This window comes from Mugil cephalus, chromosome 18 (genome assembly GCF_022458985.1).
Source record: "Mugil cephalus isolate CIBA_MC_2020 chromosome 18, CIBA_Mcephalus_1.1, whole genome shotgun sequence".
NCBI classification, from domain to species: domain Eukaryota; kingdom Metazoa; phylum Chordata; class Actinopteri; order Mugiliformes; family Mugilidae; genus Mugil; species Mugil cephalus.
This window is the reverse complement of record NC_061787.1, coordinates 20,052,190-20,072,635: the sequence shown is the minus strand read 5'-3', so window position 1 is coordinate 20,072,635 and position 20,446 is coordinate 20,052,190. Positions and strand designations below refer to the sequence as shown.

The window sequence follows — 20,446 nt, the reverse complement described above, 5'->3', positions numbered from 1 at the left end:
TGTATTATACTACACAGTTATATGCATCGTGATTGCCTTCGAGAGCTCTGAGTCATATTCTTCCATATTATTGAACCCTGAGTTTCTTTCCAGTTCTCTTGTAAATTAGACGAATCTTACTTTTTGCGCGGTGAACTCCAGCCAGTCGTGTGCTGAGGCGGCTGAAAGGGGAGAATGACTTCAGATGTTTGAGGTCCTCTGGAAGGACAGGTTGACCTAAACACAGATTTATATCTGTCTGTGTGTGTGTACGTACACATAAGCAGATGTATTTTATGTGGAAAACCTGGCTGAGCTGTCAAAAAAAAAAAAAAAAAACTCCCACTCGAGACCGAGGAGAAGAGAGCTCACTTTCCCCGCTCCTCCGTTAACCTCTCGCCTCGGATGAAGCAGATGGTGTTGATGTGAACTTTTCTTCGTCACGGGTTAATGATGTTCATTGTTATTCTGCATTTCACTTCCCTATGAAATCTTTTTTTCCGTGTGCATTTTCAGTTGCGCACTCCTTCCTGTTACTGCTCCTCCACAAGTGGAGGCCGGCGGGTCCAGGAACATCGGCGGTGCCAGGTACGGCCGGGCCTTAATTTTGAGCCGCCCCAATCCCTCGTAAAGCTAACGACCATTAACGAGAGGACGCGCGGCGCACTCCAGAAAACACAACCCCCGTCCCGCCAGCGTCCCGCGCCTCACGCTTAATGGGAGTCGACGTGGTGACGTTTTGGCAGGAGAAAGACATTATTCAACAATGTGTTTTTCCACAGAAGAAGAAACAGGAAAAAAAGCCAAAGGAGTGGGGTGTGGGGAGGTGGTGGGGGGGGGGACTGCCTGTGCGGCGCTGGCATCGGGAGGATTTTTAAATTTCTTGAACTGGTATTTCCATTTCAAAATGTCTCGTGGATGAACATTCCCATACGACCACGCTTTAATACACTGCAATTATGCACAGGCCATTGAAACGTAGTCCCGCCGTGTGCCTGTGTGTAAATGAATGTTCGCCTTTACCACAGTTGGATACGCTGCAATTATACTCTTACGATCGTGTCATGTATGCTTGTGTGCATGTGGCTGAAACTCTATCTACTTCTTTCTGTCTGACTTTGCACTTTGCGGTCGCTACAAGCCAATATGATGTAGAGGAGCTGAAATACAAATTGATTTTACATCCAATCTGTCTTCACAGCTGCCCCATACCAACACCCAAAGCTTGAAGCTCGCCAGTGGAGCCCGAAGCAAAACAAACATAGATTCCCCCTTGGAAGGAAAAACTTTATTATTCCTTTTTTTTAATCTACACAGTAGTACATCTCTAATCTTCGGCCTCTTCAGCTGTCCCAGAGACTGCTTTTATTTTTTTTTCTTAAACGGCACAAATGTGTGGAAATATCTCTGAAGGACTGGACGACTTTGTGGCCACTGTTAACCTTCATGGAAACACACATTCAAAATAAAAAACAGAGTACCCTTCAACATGCAGCTGTTAATTACACACTGTGAATTTAATAACTCGGCGAGTTTGTGGCCTTGGACGCAGCGATGGCCCAGGATTATGAAGTGGTACGCACTGGAATATGATGACAGGACTCTTGAGAGGGGATTTAGTTGGATGTGGAGTCAGTGCGCTAGTTATTTATTTATTCTTTCATTTCCTTTTTTGTACGTTTCTAATTTGATTGGCAAGAAGCTTTTGGAAGGGAAGGCAAAGACGTGCAGGATGAGGATCCAGAAAGGATTATATGGAGCAGAGGAAATAGGCATTTCAGTCATATTTACTTTAAGTTGGGATTTGAATTCAAATTTTTTAGTTCCAATTCAAAAGGTCTTGGTAGCTTCAAGTATTAAAACAGTTAAGAAGTTGACATTGGATGTTTTTGTAAGAATCTGTAAATCAGAAATCCTGATTGATATTTTTTAAAAATTTAAATTTTATCATAATATCATAATAATGTGATGGTGAAATTCCAAAAGCTAGTATTGGATTTTTTTTTCAATTGTAATCTATAAATGATAAATCCTGACTAACATAATACATTTGCAACCTTTATCACATACCTTGTGCAGCTTCTAATATTTTATATATTTAACAGTCTTTGGTCAGAAAAATGTGTGATAGTCTTTAAACTGTAGCGGTACTGTTGTAGTTATCAGGTATTTTACTGTTTCAAATTCAAAAAAGAAATCCAGATTAATATTTAAAAAATAACAGTTTATCATAGTTTTTGTGCAGTTTCCTGCTTTTTATATATAGGAGCACCATCTTTTTAAGAAGAACTTAAATTGTCATTGCACACAATTACAAACTATCTCTAGTGACGGCCTGATATCAGGTGTATGAAGGTAAAAATATATTAAAAATATTGCACTATTGCACAGTATTTCAGATGGCGCTTGAAATTGTGGGGTTAATGTTCCTAGTCTGCTGAACAGAGAGTGTCCGGGGTGAGTGAGGTCCCTACGGATCTTTGCGGCCCGTCGGAGGAGACGGCTCCAGTAGATAGTGACCAGATGTGGAAGTGGGGAGGCTACGATCCACTCGGCCGTCTTGATGACCTGCTGCAGCTGTTTTTTCTGTTTTTTTCTCTGCCACGGTGCAGCTGGCGCACCACACCGTACATCCGTAGCTTAGGTGAAAAGTAGCTTCTTCGTTAAGCTCAGAGGTCTAGGTGTCGCACAGGCCTGTCGTATAGATTTTCTCTGGTATCGCTAAGGACCCGGTGTCGATAAAATCATCAGATAGAAGCTGATCAGCAGACCCTGAAGCTGGCGGATAGATTTGGAGCAAACTGCTCCTCAGAGCTGTAACCAGAGCAGGTGTGACAGGGGTGGTTTTGGATGGACGGCAGCCATGCGATGAAGGTGATTAGCGTCGTCCACGGTGGCCCAGTAAAAATCTGAGTGCCAGTAGCCGGCCGTCCTCTCTTGATGCGAGACGAAGGAGGACAGAAAAAAAAATAAAAAAGACCCTTCCGTAATGGACGCCATGGGAGGTTTTAGTGGCGCTGAATGGCAAACTTGACCTCTCCTCTGTCCCCTTTGGCGCTCTTCCTGTCCAGATCCAGATGGAGACAGTATCAGTGCAGAACCGTTCAGCAAACAGTGTGAACCCTGTGAACGCTTCAGAGGCAGCGTGTTTTTCTCCTTGTTTCTTGAACGCCGATCTTTCCACTGACCCGTCCGCTCTTACGAGAAAGGGAAGAATGATTGAAAAACAAAACCGGTCATAAACTGGTCTCACGTCGTTGATGAGCGATCGGAAGTGTGAGGTCTTTTCGGTGTTTTTTCACTGTCAGTCATTCGCCTCCCTCCTCTGTTATTTCTCTCTGCGACTTCGTCCGCGTCCAGCTGGGAGTCGGGCGGCCGCACAGACGGGCCTGTTTTTGAAAAGAGGAGAAGAATAACAGCCTTCTGCGCCTCCGTGTTTCCCCGTCCTCGCACCTATCCGTCCATCACCCCACGTGCTGTTTTCTCTTTAAATACTCGACTCGACATCGGATTTCACACTCCGAACAACTCTGTAGGGGAGAGGGGCTTCAGAGCCGCGTCCCTGGGTGAGTCCGTGCGCAGGGGTGACCGGTCCCTGCAGTGGCGGATCTTCCCACTAGATGGTGGCAGAACCATTTCAAGACGTTACAGGGGTGGAGGGAGGAACGCCACATTGCAATTAAGCATATCCCATCTCTTGTCCACATGGCAAGTGCTGCTCCACTCCCCGAATGACCATCTGAGATTGTGTGATCAGAATAGCCACACAAAAAAAGAAGAAAAAAAAAAAAAATAGTCTGTCTGTTATGATCCTTTTGAGCCCTGTAAAAAGTCCCAGGTGTTCTCAGCTGTGCGACACGCTTCCTGGCACTTCAGAAAGCTCCCCAAATGGAAATAGGAATCCTTCAGTCGTTCCCCCTTCAGATGCAACAAAAGGTGAACGGCTGATATTCATGCCCTCCTCCCTCCCTCCTTCCCTCCCTCCTCCTCCTCCCCTTCATTCCTCCGTCCCTTGTCTTTAGTAGTAGTCTGTCATTCCAATCACACAGTTTATGACAAAACCGTGCCGTAGCCCTTTCTCTGAAACACTGAACTGATTTTGCACGGGTCGGCGATCTTGGCGCGAGCTCAGTGGCTGTTAGGTTGGGTCTAATCGGCCTGCTGGAGAGATTTTGCGGTCGTGGCTCGAGGCGCCGCTGCCCTCCTCTGCCGATCCTCTTAACCTATTTTACCGAGGTGCACGAAGGGCTCGAACAGCGTCGAACTCCGGTTTCACCGGCTTTTCAGCCCTTCACGCCCATGCGAAGATCATGCAAACGACGGACGGACCTGGCCCACAAATTGGTGCTGGCATGACACAGGAGCAGGATTTCGAAATCCGTCTCCCAGATCCCCCTCTGGTTGGAAAATCGATCCGTTTCTAAGTGCTGTTTGATGAATGCACCATATTTTGTACATCTCAATCCAGAAGAAAAATATTCTTTTTTTTTTCTTTTTTTTTTTTCTGATACGCTCGGGGTGACTTTGCTTACTTGCTCGCTCAGGCATCTTCTGGCCTCTGTCGCCTCAGATGCTTTTTCCACAAGGCTCCAACTGGGGTCTGCTGCACCCTGACGTTCTCATCGCAGTATGTCAGACAGGCGTGGTACCAATATGCTACGTGGGCTGGTGTTTTGGCAGGTTGGAGCCTTGACCTCTGCGTGTGTTTGTACACACATTCTGGGGGAAAAAAAAACCCACCAGGAAGCACCTCACTTCCGTAACAGCTGTGGTCGTGTGAGCAGACTTGGAAGTTCTTAATCGGAAAATTAGATCCAGCCCGCTTCTTCAGATAAGACGTCACGGCAAAGCGTGTGTGCGGCCCACACCGCCCACCCCCACTGATTGACAAATGAAAATACTGCAGGTGTCTTGGCTGTCCCACTCTTTAGTCAAGTGCTTCCGAAACGACGCTGTGACTCAGTGTCGAGCCAGAGCCAGTTACAACAATCAAACGCTAATCAACATGGGAGACACAGAACGTAGCTTATATCCCCGCTTGTTTTTAATGCGTGCAGTTTTCCAGTGATGTGCTCTGTTAAAAAGACCCTGAGGCTCTACGGTTTGGAGCTGACATTTAATGCATCATTAGGCTGCACGCTAAAGCTGCATGCTTGGTTTGTACGCCTACACTGAAGCCTACACGGAAGGCCTACGCGTTTAGTTGTGTGCAGGTGTGTCGGCGTCGTAATAACGCCGCTAGTTGTGGCTGGTAAACGGTCTTCAGTTCTTCTATGCGCTCAGAGCTAGGTCATAAATGTTGAACAACAACTGCTTTTGAGAAAAGAGTTCAGAACAGATTACGTTTGGCAGGGGGGTGAATGTTGCGTGCCTGTCTAGTCGCCGAGAGAGGTGGACGGGGACGTGCCTTTTTTGTGGTCTGCATCACCACAACACGTAGTTACATTTCTAAGGAGGTGCACGTCAAGCTACGGCACAGGTCGCTGCGTAATAAATCGGGTTAAATGCTGCTTTTTCAGATAACAAAATAGATTTAGGCGCCCGCAGAGATGTCTAGATATCACTCTGTGGATTCAGACAATACAAAGGCCGAGAATTAGTCTGAATGCTTGGAGTGAGTTTTTATTATTAAACGGCCAATCAAAGGCCGAGGGATTTATGTCTGAATGCTTGGAGTTGAGTTTTTACGGTTTTTAAAGAGTTTATAGCCAAGTGCCTCCAAAGTTTACATTTGAAATGTGTTTAATTTCTACATGTCAAACTCCTCTGTCCAGATAAATACCCATTATTTGTCCCTTGTGTTGTCTTTTTCAGGGTATATTCTACACAACTGTTTGTGTTTGCACTGGTTCATTCAGTGAGCCACACGCACATTTCACTCGCACAATATCCAAGGACACCCTACAGGACTGAACAAAACAAACTAACTCAAAGTTTTTCTTAAACATTTTTATTGGCTTTTCAAGAGAAATGAACAGATAGACACGCTAACAGGTATTTGTAGGGACACTTAAAAAATTATACGAATGTGTGACGATTCCCATCAGTTGAGCTGAAAAATGAATCGCGATGCTTTTTAAAAACAACAGAGGGCGTAATCTCGTTTTGAGTTCACTTGATTGACGTCCTACGTCACTAAATTTGACCCACGTCACTGTTAGGAATTCAGACGGGACGAGATCTGCTGGAAAAAATCATAAATCTCAAACTAGGAACACATGCAAAGCTTAGCTTGTTTATTTGAAGAGATTTTGTTCATTTGTATTATTCATCCAGTTATTTGATGTGGGATTTGTTTTAAAGATCCATTTTTTTATTTATATTTTTTGTTAAGATAAAATATAATTTTAGCTGTATTTTTAAGGGGACATATGCGTTGTATGGTACAGTTTATGTTACCTCATAGAAATAAAAAGGGATTGTCATTAATTTTTTAAAGAGAAGATGTAATAAGAAGAAGAAGAATATAAATGTAGATCTTTTTTAAATATGCATTCATTGCATAGTTTTTAGTTACATCCTACCTCAGAAATATTAACGGGATCTTTTTCAGTCATAATTTGCCTACAAGCTCATTCTGTTACAAAAAAATTGTGAGAAAATCAAATTATTAACCCAGTATTGGAAATTGTATTGAATTGTGAGTTGAGTGTTTTTTTTAATCAGTTTTCTGCAAAGGCAGAGTCAAAGTCAAGAGATACATAGTTAATGCAAGTTCCTTTCACTGCACAGACAGACACAGCAGTGGCAACAATGACCACATTCCAGTTGTTTCCTCACAGGGAGGCGTGTGTGTTTGCGCAGGTTCCTTCACTACAAGCGGTCATTTCAATGAGCCACACAGACATTTCGTTTGTGTTCTACATCCTACATTTCCTCCTGCTCTCAGCCTACCTGGCTTTCTAATGGCCCGCCATTATTTACGGAGCGTTTCATTTCCACGCCTGCTAGATATTTCACAGGTTGTTGCACTTGCCTGCTTATTTTCCCCTCAGGGGATAAGGTTCCCCTTGTTTCCGCTGGATGCAGAATAAAGTGTGGGATATCTGTGTGTGTGTGTGTGTGTGTGTGTGTGTGTGTGCGTGTGTGTGTGTGTGCGCATGTTCCTGTAAATGGGCGCCAGGCAAGGTGTCGTTGGCTCATGTACAAAGCGGGATGTTCAGCAGCTTAGGGGAAAAAAATGCCGGGTTGTAAACACCCACCGTCACCTGCAAGCTACTGTCAATGCACGCACACACTGAAATCTCACCGAGTCATTCACTGTCAGCCGCTGGCTCGAGTACACACGAGCACATGTATTTGCAAGTATGGTCGATATTCATATCCATGGTTACAGATGGCTGCGCAGTCCCACAACACACACAGAGCGGAGTAGCTGACTGACACGCACGTGCATGCGGCCGTTCTGCCACTTGACAAGTAGCCTCTAAAATCTTGTTCTCTTGCAGGGCTCCATGACATAAAGCCCTTCCTCGGATTCAGCCGGTCCCCTGAGGATTCAACTCGGTGGAGCTCGCCACTCTGACACCCCGCTGCCATTTTCCACAGCCTGAGGGGAACCAGGAAGCAGCCGGCAGGAGACATGCCTGCCCTGGCCACTGGAGCCGGCCACGAGCCAGGTAACGAACACAGGCGGCAGCACCGGGTTCTCACACATTAGCCGGTGAAATGCACCCAATGGTCCAGATTTACTTTGGTCCATCCGAGTCCCGGTTTGATCTTAAATAGACAAAATTTCAACAAAATGAAGAGTTTTCTTATCTTCCTTGTATTCTCCTAAATGGTGTGTGCTTTGCATCCAATAAATCTTTTTGTCAAGTTTAATGTAATGTGGAGAGGGTAACTCGTACCTCCAGAAAACCTGTGTTATCTATTCCAGAAATGTTCTTTTCATCCAACGCCATAAACTCCCTGTAAACGCTCTCTGGAAGATTTTTGTCCTTGATGCTGTCTCCATGAAACATTTCTCTTGTTTTAAATGCAGCGTGCAGATTTTGTTGTTGTGTTGGTGCAGCCTGAGTGGAGTCAGTTGCTAGTATTGCGTTATGATCACCTGCTACCACCTCACATGAGATCAGTCTGGGCTGAGCTCGATACTGATCTGATCTTTTTTTTTTTTTTTTTAATGAATAAATGTCTGAATTGGCCCTGATGCCGATCTCCAGATACCAGATACCGATCGGAACATCCCTATTTATTATGTCTATGGCCCCTCTAGCAGAAAAATAGAAAAGCGTATGAGCGTGACCCTCTCTGAAAACGTCTTCACCTACATGTTAGTCGAGCCTGGTGCTGTGCCCACCATCTTAAGTGGTACTAAATCTAATTTCAAGGTAGAAAAGAATCACTCTTAACTTGCCGTAGGCGGCTCTTTCTCGGCTCGAATGGACCGTCCAAAGCTGTGGTTGGAAAATAAACCAAAGTCTATTTTCACTGCCTTTGGTGCCCAGTCAAATGAATAACACACCGCTGCAAATTTACAGTTTAAACAACACAGAACAAAATAATGTCAAGTAAAATACATACACCATCCATTATTATTTTTCCCTCTCTCCTTCGTTGAGGGCCGTGTTCATGTGCGAAATGAGCGTGTGACGTCAGAGCGAGGACCGTGTCAAGCTTGTCATCGCCGAGACAGCTGCCAGAAATGTCCCCCCCCCCCCCCCCCCTGACCCCACCACACACACACACACTTCAGGAGCACTGCCCTGCCCTCTGTCTGGCTTAACGGCCGGCTACATCACTGCACACACACGCGGGGAACTCAACCCAGGGTTGCAAAAGGACAAAAGGACAGACGTAAAGTCCTGCTCTGATGGATAAAGAGCGTGTGCGTTGCCGCGTCCAGACTTTTAACAGAGAGAGTTACCGTAGCCCCAGTCGTCCTGGAAATTTGTGCAGGCAAAGTAGAAAGCCAGACCGTCAATTACGATTACAGTCATTTTGGTGCAATTACCGGCAGGGGCTCAGGTTTCCAAATAAAACACGTAAAGACTCCTCCGGCCCATCTCCTCCGCTTTCCCCCTTGATGGTCCTGTGAAGCCGAGTGCACAGGTGAAACGCGATGAACATTACGGATGAACACCGGGTCACTGATCCCGCGGCCCGCTGAAGTCACAAATACTTGTGGTTGGTTCTGGCGTTTTTACCAATGTCTGCACACAATACTGATACTATTACACTTAATTGACATAATAATACAGCTGAACACAAAGGATCAGACCTAAAGGATGCTGATGCTCGGATCAGTTTGCCAAAACCTCGTAAATATGTAGGAACGGTATCATTTCCTCCCCGACTAATCCTTTCTTAGAAGATACCTGTAATTTATTGCTGTACTGCACTGCTATTCAATCTACTTTTGATTATTTATAGTAACGGCTGGAAGACAGATGTCTGTTAGTGTAATACTGACAGCTGTATTTGGCCTCTACTATGGTTACTTAATATATTTAATATGTATTTTCTGTTTAGTGAAAAGGAACAGAAACAGACTTCACAAATATATTAAAATGTGTGTTAATTTTTCCCAAAGTTTCTTGGGTCTCGTCCTGAAAGCTCCCAGAATCATTTGTCATATCCAAAATAACATATTCAATCATAAATATTTTGACAATTACATACTTCCTTTGTAACATTTGGAGACTGAAATGAATAGACTGAGAAAACTGGCTTTGAAGATATTAAGTTATGTCACTGACCAGAATGAGTTGCAGTACTTGAGAGACTCCTTTTGAAACTGGGTTCTAATGTAGAAAGTGATACCTTTAGACTTCCATAAAGAACACTGTAGACTAAACTTCATTGTTAACTACATTTAGTCTCAAAGTCTTTTCTTTATTATTTTATTCATTCTCAATGTGGAAAGTTTGTCTGCATTTAACCCATCCTTTCATACACCCAGTAGTGAGCACACTCCACAGTAGCCTCAGTGTTTTTTTTGTGTTTGAGAGAGTTTATCCGCCCTTTAAAGTAGGAACTCATTTCTAGAATCAATTTGTGATGTCTAAAGACAGTTCCTTACTTGATCCCAATTCATCCAGGACCTAACGTGGAGGTCAGCCCTCACTTCCTCCACCCACAAAAGTGTTGGCAACAAAAATGTGGTCGGGGGTTAATCTGCTGGGAACTGATCACGCACCTGCATAGATCTGCTGAGCCAGTCAAAGTGCCTGGTCTGGCTTTGTGAGATGAATAACAAAAGAGTAGCAGTAATGTAGTCATAAACGTCATGTGTGCGCCGTGGGGTTTATTTTGTTTCCAACAAAATAGCTGTGATTGGTTGTAGGAATATTCCATTGTGTGCGGATGTATTTTTCTCTGTGTTGGTTGAGACACAAATGGCACCAGACTCATTCTAATAACACTATGATATACCAGACTATCCAGGACCAAAAATAGTGGGTCTTATCTGCCCTTTGCTGCTGCATATGAGCATCATGTTTAAAAAAACACAGGTTTCTTGTAATCTTTTGGAAAAAAAAAAAACATTTAACTATTTCATATTGAGTTACTTTAGCTCAGAATGATTTGAATGTTGGACAGGGCCATAATTTAAATAATAATTCAAAGAATCTAAATAATAACTTATAGACACATTAAGTTCAAACACGTTTCCTCATGGCTTGTGAAGAATATGCCGGCCTTTTGAATTTTCAAACCGTTCTTTTTCGCCTGCCCGACATCTTTGATAGACATCAGTCAACTGTGGCTTGTTAACATGACACATCCCAGAAGGAGACTTGACAGCCACAGACGAGAGAACTCCAGCAGTGTGTTACATTCGGTTGGATGATACGTTTTCCACATAAAGCCGTCAGTCTGCAGCTCTATCAGCCATCACTAATCCTTGAAACACTTCAGACCGATCAACAAGCGGTGATCGCAGGACTAAAAAAAAAAAATTAAATAAATTGGCTTTCTTTATTTAACAGCCTTAAGCACACGGTAACGGTTGGTTACAGCACACAGTAACGGAACAACAACAAACTCTCGATTATACCTGTTTTTGTTATGTCCATTTTAATATTAGAAAATGAAGAAAAAAGAAAAAGTCAGCTTGTTCATAAAATGCAAACATTTTCATAATATTCTTCTTTGTACTAAAACAAAGAGAAACATTTGGGCTGGTCATTATTTATGGGTTATTCTGGTATTATGTAACCGGTCTGGCCCGCTTGAGGTCGAATTGGGCTAGATATGGCCCCTGAACTAAAATCACACACCTGCTTTATGCTATTGTGTCCCATTTCACTTCATGCTAGTAAAAGGAAAGAGCCATCCTTTACCTGAATTTATTATATAATGGAAAATAATTGCGGCTTCATCCAGTCTCATGCCAAGGAATGCAGGTAGCAACACTTCAACAGACAACCATAAGTCCACGCAGACAAACAATCCTCCCCATGTGGTGTCTGCCAATAATCACAGACATGTTACAGCCGCACCAGTCTTTTTCTTCGACACAAACCTCGCCACACACACACACACACACTCACACAATCATAAGATGAAGTACTGATCTCAGTCTTTTAACATAATGGGCAAAATATTATCATTATTAGAACCATTCTTCTTTAGTAGCAGATCTCTGGAAACCGTTAACCGTTAAAGAAACCGTTTTATTAAAAATGTTAATTATTGGAGTATTTGGAGAGCAAACACATGGGCAGACGAATTGAGGGTACTCTTTCTTTCTCTCCGCCTAAGCCCAAATAAACAACAGGTCTCAGTATGAATTAGAGTTGAACAAACGAAACCAAATAGAGAGAAAATAAACTTGAAGAGAAAAATTAAAAAATGTGGGAGGAGTGGCCTCAAAGTGTGGCTGTGGATAGTGCCCTTTCTCATTGGAGTACTGTTTTTATCATGGGGAGCCGCAACGCAAACGATATAAATATACATTAAAGCTCCTTGTTTTGTGATGTGACAAGTTGGACTGAAGAACTACAGGACTACTTGTAAAACTGCACATTTTTATGCATTTATACAGGTAATGCCACATGATGGATTATAAGAGGAAATAAGTAAATAAGCTATAGGCCTAGGCTGCTGGAGGATGATGCACTGAACACTAACCCTGGACACTAATTTCTTCTCTTTTACTACTCATGCATTGTGTGCTAGCTGTGTGTCTCTTTCTCCGTCTCCCTTTGTGGGGGTTTCAGATTGTTGTAAAGCATCTTGAGACAATTTGTATTATTTCTTTGAATCATATATTAAATCATATTGAATATACTTCCCCTAAGCCAGAGAGCAATAGAGAGCATTTGACAATTTCTAAAAAATGGAATTTGACTTTTAGCCAGGGAAGGATTAGTATGTCTGCTTGTAAGTTAGGTAGTGTGTTAGGGGTTGGATGAAGTTCCTAATAATTTAGTGGAATACCTAAAACCTCAGACAAAATTACAGGAAAAACCTTTCCAGAATTTCAGTATTTTAGGACAAGAGTAGAACATGTGAGTCACGGTCGTCTCATTTCAGTGTAATTCCTTTTTATTTCTTTTATTATGGGCTTGGTAGGACAGAGTCATAACGGGACTTCACGTGATGATCCTTCGCCTTCTCTTGATGCTGTGTGTCCGAAAACGCAGCCTCCAGCTTTTGTGTGGTGCAGTGTGACACTTAGCTGTCTGCTGCGTTTTGAGATCGAATACACACCTGAATGCATATTGTTGCTAAATTAGCTTAAATACTTCACAGAGCTGATAATTGGGCGTCCTCTCCAGAGGGACACAAAGTCAGACCTCTGCTCAGATCAACCTGAACAACCCCCCTCCTCTCTCTGTCTCTCCAACAAAGCTATGCAGCTGCTCTCCAGGTCTGTTGTCTGCGCCAGACAGCTGCTGTTAAGTCATTTCTCCTCCTGTTCAGCTGTGATGGAGTTTTGGTTTTGGTTCTCAGTCGGGGACAGATAACTGTTACGCCTCCGCTCCTTTTGGCTCAGCTCATCTTAGTTTATTTCAGCTCCCACTCAGGGATTTTCAGACGGACAAAAGCCGCCCCACTCCTCCGTCTGCTGCACAGTATTTGTCTCCCTGCTGAACCTCATTATTTGCAAGGTTAAATTTCAAGATTTTTTTTTTTTTTTTTTTTTTTAACCGTGTGGGTGTTTTGTTGCAATTATACTGTGTTGTGGCCTACCAAAAGATCTAGCATCACAGGATGTCCAATCAGTCTCAGTGACGAACTGATTTCTCTGTGCCAAATATAAACGCTTCCTAATTTTGACAACATCGGTCAAGTTATCATTACTGCTCTAATGAAATGGATGAGAATTAAGTTTAAACAGGCCCATGGACACGCACCTCCACAGGAACCTGTTTCCTCTCTGCAGTGACATGTCGTGAGTTCGAGTCAGTTCAGCAATAACTTATCCATTACTCAGGAGTGTACAGTAAAGGCAGTTCACTGTCTCCACATGCAAAACTGTTTCAATCGATCCTAACGAGACCTTCAGACACGCAACATCTGGTTTATGCCATTCAGAGGTCATTCAACCTCCTGGAGCGAGAGTGGGTGTTTGCTCCTTGTAGCCCCATTTCCTCCCTGCCTCTGGAGTTTATGTGATTACAGTTTTGTGTTCAGTTGTGGGGGAGAGGGACAATGGGATGAAATTGGTGATTTAGAGCTGTAGACATCAGAACAAACAACTAGACTTAAATCTTCCTCACATGGAAGCGGTTTGATACTGTACTTTGTGAGGCAGCTGTTTCTTTTTATTTATTTATTTTTTATTTGTGCAATCACAAGGTCTCACGACAATCAAACTTGCTTCAAGGTATGTGGCTGATGCAAAAAAGTACAGACCAATCAGTGTCTTGTGAGGAAACGGTGGCAACTGTGGTTGGGTTTTAGGTGTAAAGACGGTCGTTACTAACGTTTCCCTTTTTGCGCAATTCTTTCTCTTGAAAAAATCCACCAACATGCCAACCGTAACCGTAGTAAACTACGTTGACTTCAGACTGCGTGGTGTTGCGTTTAGCATGCAATGGTTTTACTTGCCCTTTTCCAAACAGCTTCCCAGGTATGACTTATCCAGTGGTTCTGTACAACAGACAATTTCCTCAAAGCTTCTCAGTCAACCAGATCATGAAACACCGATCAGGCATATGACCACCTTCCTAATATTGTGTAGGTCTCCCTTGTGCCTCCAAAACAGTTGTGGCTCATCAGAGAATGGACATGGGCCTTCTGAGAGTGTCCTGTGGTGTCTGGAAACAGAATGTTGTTAGTGGGGGTCTTTGGGTCCTATGAGTTGAGGGGAAGGGGTTTTATGGATCATCCCACAGATTCTTGGATCAGTTTGGGCTCTAGTGAATTTGGAGGCCAGGTCAACACCTTGTGCTGTTCTTCATGTTTTTTTAGTCGTTCCTTAACTGTTTATGTGTGTGTGTCTGGCTGTGGATGGCTGCTGCATGTCTTTGTAACATCCCCATGAATGCCAGGTCCAAAACTTTGAGATGAGGAAATAAACATTAAATGAAGAAGTGTGGCCAATCCTTGGACAGGTATTGTTCTTAAAATTTAGATTATAAATGAACAATGACAAAATTGTGGCCATCACAGCCCCGACGTTCATCGGTGTGATTAATTAACTAGTCTTGGCTTTAAAATACCAATCCATCTGTCCTGCTAAATGCTTGCTGACAAGTCATCCCCCATGTGCCATTACCGTCACTACACGGTGACCCCTAAAACTGTACTCCCGAGACCAGCCCAACCTTGCGCACACACGCTTGAACAGGCACTTCTAAAGATCCTGATGCCCTTTTATTAACCTTATTAAAGTTTACTGTGTTATTCCAAGCTGTACCTGCATGTTCTATCAAGGTTTACGGCCCCCTCACAGCATTTAAAGGTAAGGGTGGTTCAGAACTTGTACAGCTGCGGAGGAGGTGGGACGATGGTCGCATGAAAGACTGCACATGGAAATTTTTTGGTTGGGACAACGCTTTTACCAGACACACTAATAACCCAACGGCTGCGTGCATGTGTATGTGCAGTCGCGATAAATGAGCGACTCCAGTCGTCTTATTTTCCCCCATCCTGAGCACCCCCTGTTGCATAAGGTGATTGGTGAGTAATGATACTGAGTAATGAGAGGCAGGTACTATTGTAGTGAAGCACTCTGGGACTGCTTTATTGTTTCCTTATAGGAAAGGACAAATGTGCATATGTAGAAACACCAATCTGTAAATAATATGAGCTCTGTGATATGAAAATGGCCATTGTTTTTTTTCCTCTGTCAAGGTTAACAGTAGATTTTTCCATTCTGATGTCAAGAATTCTGAGCATCTGGTCCTTAGCCGGTTTAAACTCACTGGAGACATTAGGGAGGTATGGGGGAGGACTTTGCCGGTGGTGTGGGTGGGGGGGCGGCGGATCCTCTGGGAGCTTCCAACCATTTGTCGTGGTCGATGGCCAGTAAACCGGCTCAATGCCGCTGTGATACAGTACCGAAACACAAGGATTTGTTGCCACTGGAAAGGCTCCCTGTTTCCAGTTACATCAGAACTAAAGTTTCCACATAATTTCTACCAAAAAATAAAAACATGGTCGAAGGAAGCAGATGTAAAATAAAAAAAATCAAAGCAGTGCAATGGATGGAGGAATGATGACTTTGTTGTACGAATGAGAAGAATTCTTTCTCTGTCTGTTGAGGTAGGACAGCATCCTCCGCTGTTCCCTTCCAAACCACACATGGCACTTAATCGTTCATCGACTGGGCAGGACATGCTCACTTTGCATTTGGACAAACCTGAAAACAGTTTTACAGACCATTTTCTCTCTTTGACAACCAGACGATGCGATGTTGAGTGACAACATGGACACCGAGACAGAGAAAGATTTAGGGGTGTAAATCACAGAAGTGTTGGCATGTCTGCTTCAGACATCCCCTCAGAACTTGCTCGACATAAGACGCTGGCCAAAGCTTTGGACAGAACATGCTTTCTTGTGCCAGAAGGTTTACTGCTGTTCTGCAGCCATAGTAAGGAGAGGTGGCAGGTCATTCTGTTCTGGCCCGCTTGTTGTAGATTCTGTGTTTTGTCCACCATGTTAGAGAGAGTCTAAGCTTAGCCGGCTCGGACTGACTGCGCCAAACGGCAGCCTTTCATCCTCCTCTTGGGAAAGAGATGTTTTTGGATGACCAATGCCAAACTCATGCGCCTTCCAGCAGACTTCTCTTCTAGTAGCCAGCAATGCTAAAACTGGCACTCCGCTATACTCTCCGTACTCCACATCTCGTATATCTGTCCTTGTGATTGGTACTGTCTCTGTCATCACCTTCGTGTCTGCCTAAATATTCCTAACCTTTTGCCTTTTCTCCACGTTTAATTTATCTCCAACTCCATCTTCCCTTACATTATAGATCATTTTTAGTTTTTTTGAGAAGTGGCGTAGGAGGGCAGTACTCAGACTTGGACAAGATACCAACTTCCCTTTAAGTGACTTCATTCTAGCTCTGCTGCAGGTGCTCCCACTTAGGCCTCGCTTGTCTGCAAATGTGACCATTGAAACTGTTATAACTAAAAAACGCTGCTGGCTCCTCAGGTGGTGAATAGATCCTGCAGCCTGTATGCATTCAATTATGTTGATTAGACTTGTCCTTTTGTCCTGGGCTCTGTTTTCAAGGTGTCGACAACCATTTAAAGTGTCAAGGTGAGGCACTTACTACATGATATTCAATGTTGAAATTAAGATGAAATCCTTCCTGAAAGGCTTAGCTTGCTGATAAGGTCCAGCAACCTGGAGTTAAGTTTTTTTTTCCTTCCTCCCTGAATGAGGCATGACCTTGTCTTCAGCCACGGATTCTTTGTGGGCCCTGAAACGACATGCATCCAAAGTTCAGCGTGCAGCGGTGAAACAGCCGATATATGATTGGAGTGACGGTTGATTACACCTGGACCGACCCATGGTTCTCGCTGAAGTAATTTTTCCATGCCGAGAAACCCTGACTAACATCTTGCAAAAGCCACTCACATGTTTTTTCCTCTCTCAAATGACAGAGTTTCTCAGAGACCGTGACATTGAAATATAATTGAAGATGGTATTGGAGGGCTCCGTCCCCTGACCTTTTTTATGTGGGGTAGTGGTTTGGTCTTTGGAGCTGGTAATGGGATGCCTGTGGGCTAAAATGGAGCACAAACTCCTTGTCCGTTACGTTTCAGGTCCAGCATTATATATATTACATCTCTCTGAGCTCTTCCACGGACTACCACTGTTCCATGTCCACTGTTGAATGTTTCTGGATTCAACTAGGGAAAGATCACAGCATCTGCTGAATGAATATTGTTATGCCATACACACCGATCAGGCATAACATTATGACCAGCTTCCTAATATTGTAGTGTCTCTTTGTGGGGGCCTTTGGGTTGAGTGGAGGGGCCTGGTCTAGGTGTGCGCTACATGTCTAAGTAACATCCACAAAAATACCAGGTCCAAAAGTTTCAGCTGAACACGTTTGCTATTTCGTCTCCTGCTACTTACTTAAGTAGGAATTAGTAGAAAAAAGTGGCCATGGACTGCTAGCAGTAAAAGAAAAGTTGGGCTCCTAACATATTCTGTCCTTTGCTGGCTGTGAACAATGGACCCCTAAACTCTTCTCCGTTCGTCTGGCACCTGTCTCATGTAAAATCCGTCTTCCCACCCACTGTCTGTCTAGAGTTTCTCCCTTCGGATGAAAACTTGTTTGTGTAAGTGCTGGAATCGTCATCACTGTAATTGTTTTTTCTTCCTTTTGCTGAAAGCCAGTGTTCCCCACTCTTTTCATGGCGTTCCATCTAGTCTTTGTCTCTGGTGTCATCGGTCATCTTCAGTCAGCGTTAATGCTTTAATCAGGAGTTATTTATGTCGGTGTGTATCTCAGATTTTCGTTCACCTCTCTGCTCTGTGTCTTACTTTTGCTACACTCGAGGCAGCGCCCCCCTCCCCACCCTCCCTCTCTCTCAGCTGGAGAATAAGGAGATAAATCAAGCCTTGAGTGGGTTACTCTACACAGTCTGCAGCTGCTTCTATTTCTGCCACCCATGGCTGCCACCATTTTCCTAAACAGATGACCTTCTGACACGTTCACAAAGAATGTTTGAAAGACCGACATGGTAAAAGAGCTCAGGCAGTACTCTTCCCCCTGGTGATATGGTGGACTTCATGGACTTGTGCTCTCTATATGTTCCTAAAAGATATACGAGGGAGGTCAATTACTCATTCAGCACCTGGGAGAAAGTGCAGAGGGAGGAAATGGATTCAGAGCCCAGCGTTCATTTCCTGTATTTGAACAAGTTCATTTTCACTAGACAGACAGTTTGTCTTTCTGTATGTACTTCAGTTATAAGAAGGAAGTGGGTTCCCCTTAGTCCAACAAGTTATGGACAGGCTGCTAAATCTGTCTCTCAGTAGTACATGTGCACCTATAGTAGCGTGTGTAAGTAAACAGTTCTGAAGTTACAAAGTCGTAGCATGGGTTATATTTTAAAAACTCTGAATCTGTAGGTTGGTCCCTGTAATTTCCTCATCATGTACTGTCATCGTAAAACCCCAGAGGTTGTTGACCTGTGTGACCCAACAATTTCACATGTATCATGTTTAATGCATTTCATTGTCTGGCCCTTTTTTGTGTGTTTTACATAAACGGGATCCGTGAAAAACACTGTTATTTTCTTTGACCACTGTGGAGGTGTGGGCGTGAGAGGGGAAGTGCTGCTTGGCAGTTAAAGTGGTCACTTCCTCCGTACGGGAAGCTTCAGACGCTCTAGGCCTCTCCGATTTCTCTGAAGGTTGTTTGGGCCATCCATGCTCAACATCGTGGTGGACTTGAGGACCTCTGGGCTGGGCTGGCCCGGCACTAGCCACAACAGAACCTCGTGGTCCGCGACCAGACACTGCCAGGTCCACTACACACGGCCGCCGCATGAGAGGGTCCAGAATAGTCTGGCCAAAACAAATCAGACAAAGCCAGACCAGCCCTACCAGAAGCGAGTCGGTCCACCCTTTAGTGGTCAAGAGTTGGCTCAGTCTTTTCTTCTTTCTTCAGTTTCTTCCTTTTCTACCCCTCTCTCATTTTGTCTCTCGCTGGACACTGTTTACATGGACATGATCTGTACATCGTCTCCACATGCGTCCATTCATCTTCCAGGACTGATTTGTCTCCACTTTTTATAGTGTCCACCAAGGGGTTTTACCACCCTGTCTTTTTTGGTTCATTTCTGCTCTCTCTCTCTCTCTCTCTCTCTCTCTCTCTCTCTCTCTCTCTCTCTCTCTCTCTCTCTCTCTCTCTCTCCTTGCTTTTCCACCCGTACATTTTTATATTTAATTTCAGTTTTGCACAATCCTTGTTTAGCTCTTGGATCCTCTGCAGCTCTCCCTGTTGTTTGAAACTGGAGTTTCTCTGGGTCACAAGGTTCAGTCTGACACAGTGACCTCTTTTTTCCCATTACGTTATTATTTCTGACCGGCTAATGGAACTGATGTCTTTCCCACAATGTGTGCACAATGGCATACATTGGGGGGTGGGTTGCACCTGGGGAGAGTAATGCTCTGGGACTCTCACTTTCGTCTTCTCTATCTTGTTCCCTAAATCCCCTCCTACTAGAGACTCAGCTTTGCCGATAGTAATGACATTACCACATCTCCGCCTGCCCTTCCTAAACCCATCACCTCATCCCATGTCTCTTTAAATCCTTTTTTTAATAGATTATGTGCGATGTTCTGTTGGGAGTTCCAAGTTGTAAAGGACCACCTGCCCTCACACAGCGTGTGTTCGCTAGAAAGTGAACTTTTTAGATGACGAGGACCAGCCACTAGATGATCATACACCAGGGACTGGGGATAGCCCGGTGAGGTTTTTCTCTACTCGAGTCAAGATCTGATCTTAAATAAACAAAATGTCTTCCACTGTACATTCCTAATCATAGGGTCGACTGGATTCAGTCCAATAAATATTTCTTTCAAAGTTAATCTGTTGTGGAGAGGGTAGCTCATACCTTGGCTCCAGAAAACCTGTTTTCTCTACTCCAGAAATGTTCTGGTCATCCAACGTCGTAAATTCCCTAAGTCTTTCTGGAATATTTTTCTCCTTGACGCTGTCTCCAGGAAACCTCTCTTCTTTTAAATGTAGCGTTCAGTGTTTGTTGCAACCTTTGTTTGAGTGGATTTCTATACATTTATTTCTTGGTGGCTAATCAAATTGGTATTATTGAAAGACAATCTCCTACTATCACCTCACCAAACACCAATATTGCACAATTTATTAAATTCTGTCTAACTGATTTCATTTTCCATTTTCAGTGTGTTAGTTTTTCTTTTGTAGCTCTGGAGCTAGGCATATGGCGTTAAAACAGAAGAAGATGTTTTGATGGATGATTTGGTTTATGGCAGGCCTAAAATAAATCAGACTTGACTGAAGCCCAATACTGACCCTATCTGATCATTTTAAAAATGCCTGGATCGTCCCCGCTACCAATCAGGA

The 20,446-nt window shown here is 43.7% G+C and overlaps 1 protein-coding gene across 1 annotated transcript in view; it reads left to right on the top strand.

The window, feature by feature from the left end:
- odad2 (outer dynein arm docking complex subunit 2) overlaps positions 1-20,446 on the top strand; it is a 185,183-nt gene that overhangs the window by 24,324 nt on the left and 140,413 nt on the right. The window contains exon 2 of the mRNA XM_047568767.1: positions 7,428-7,598. Coding sequence (XP_047424723.1) covers positions 7,562-7,598 — 37 coding nt within the window. The 5' untranslated portion in view covers positions 7,428-7,561. The remainder of the gene's footprint in view (positions 1-7,427; positions 7,599-20,446) is intronic.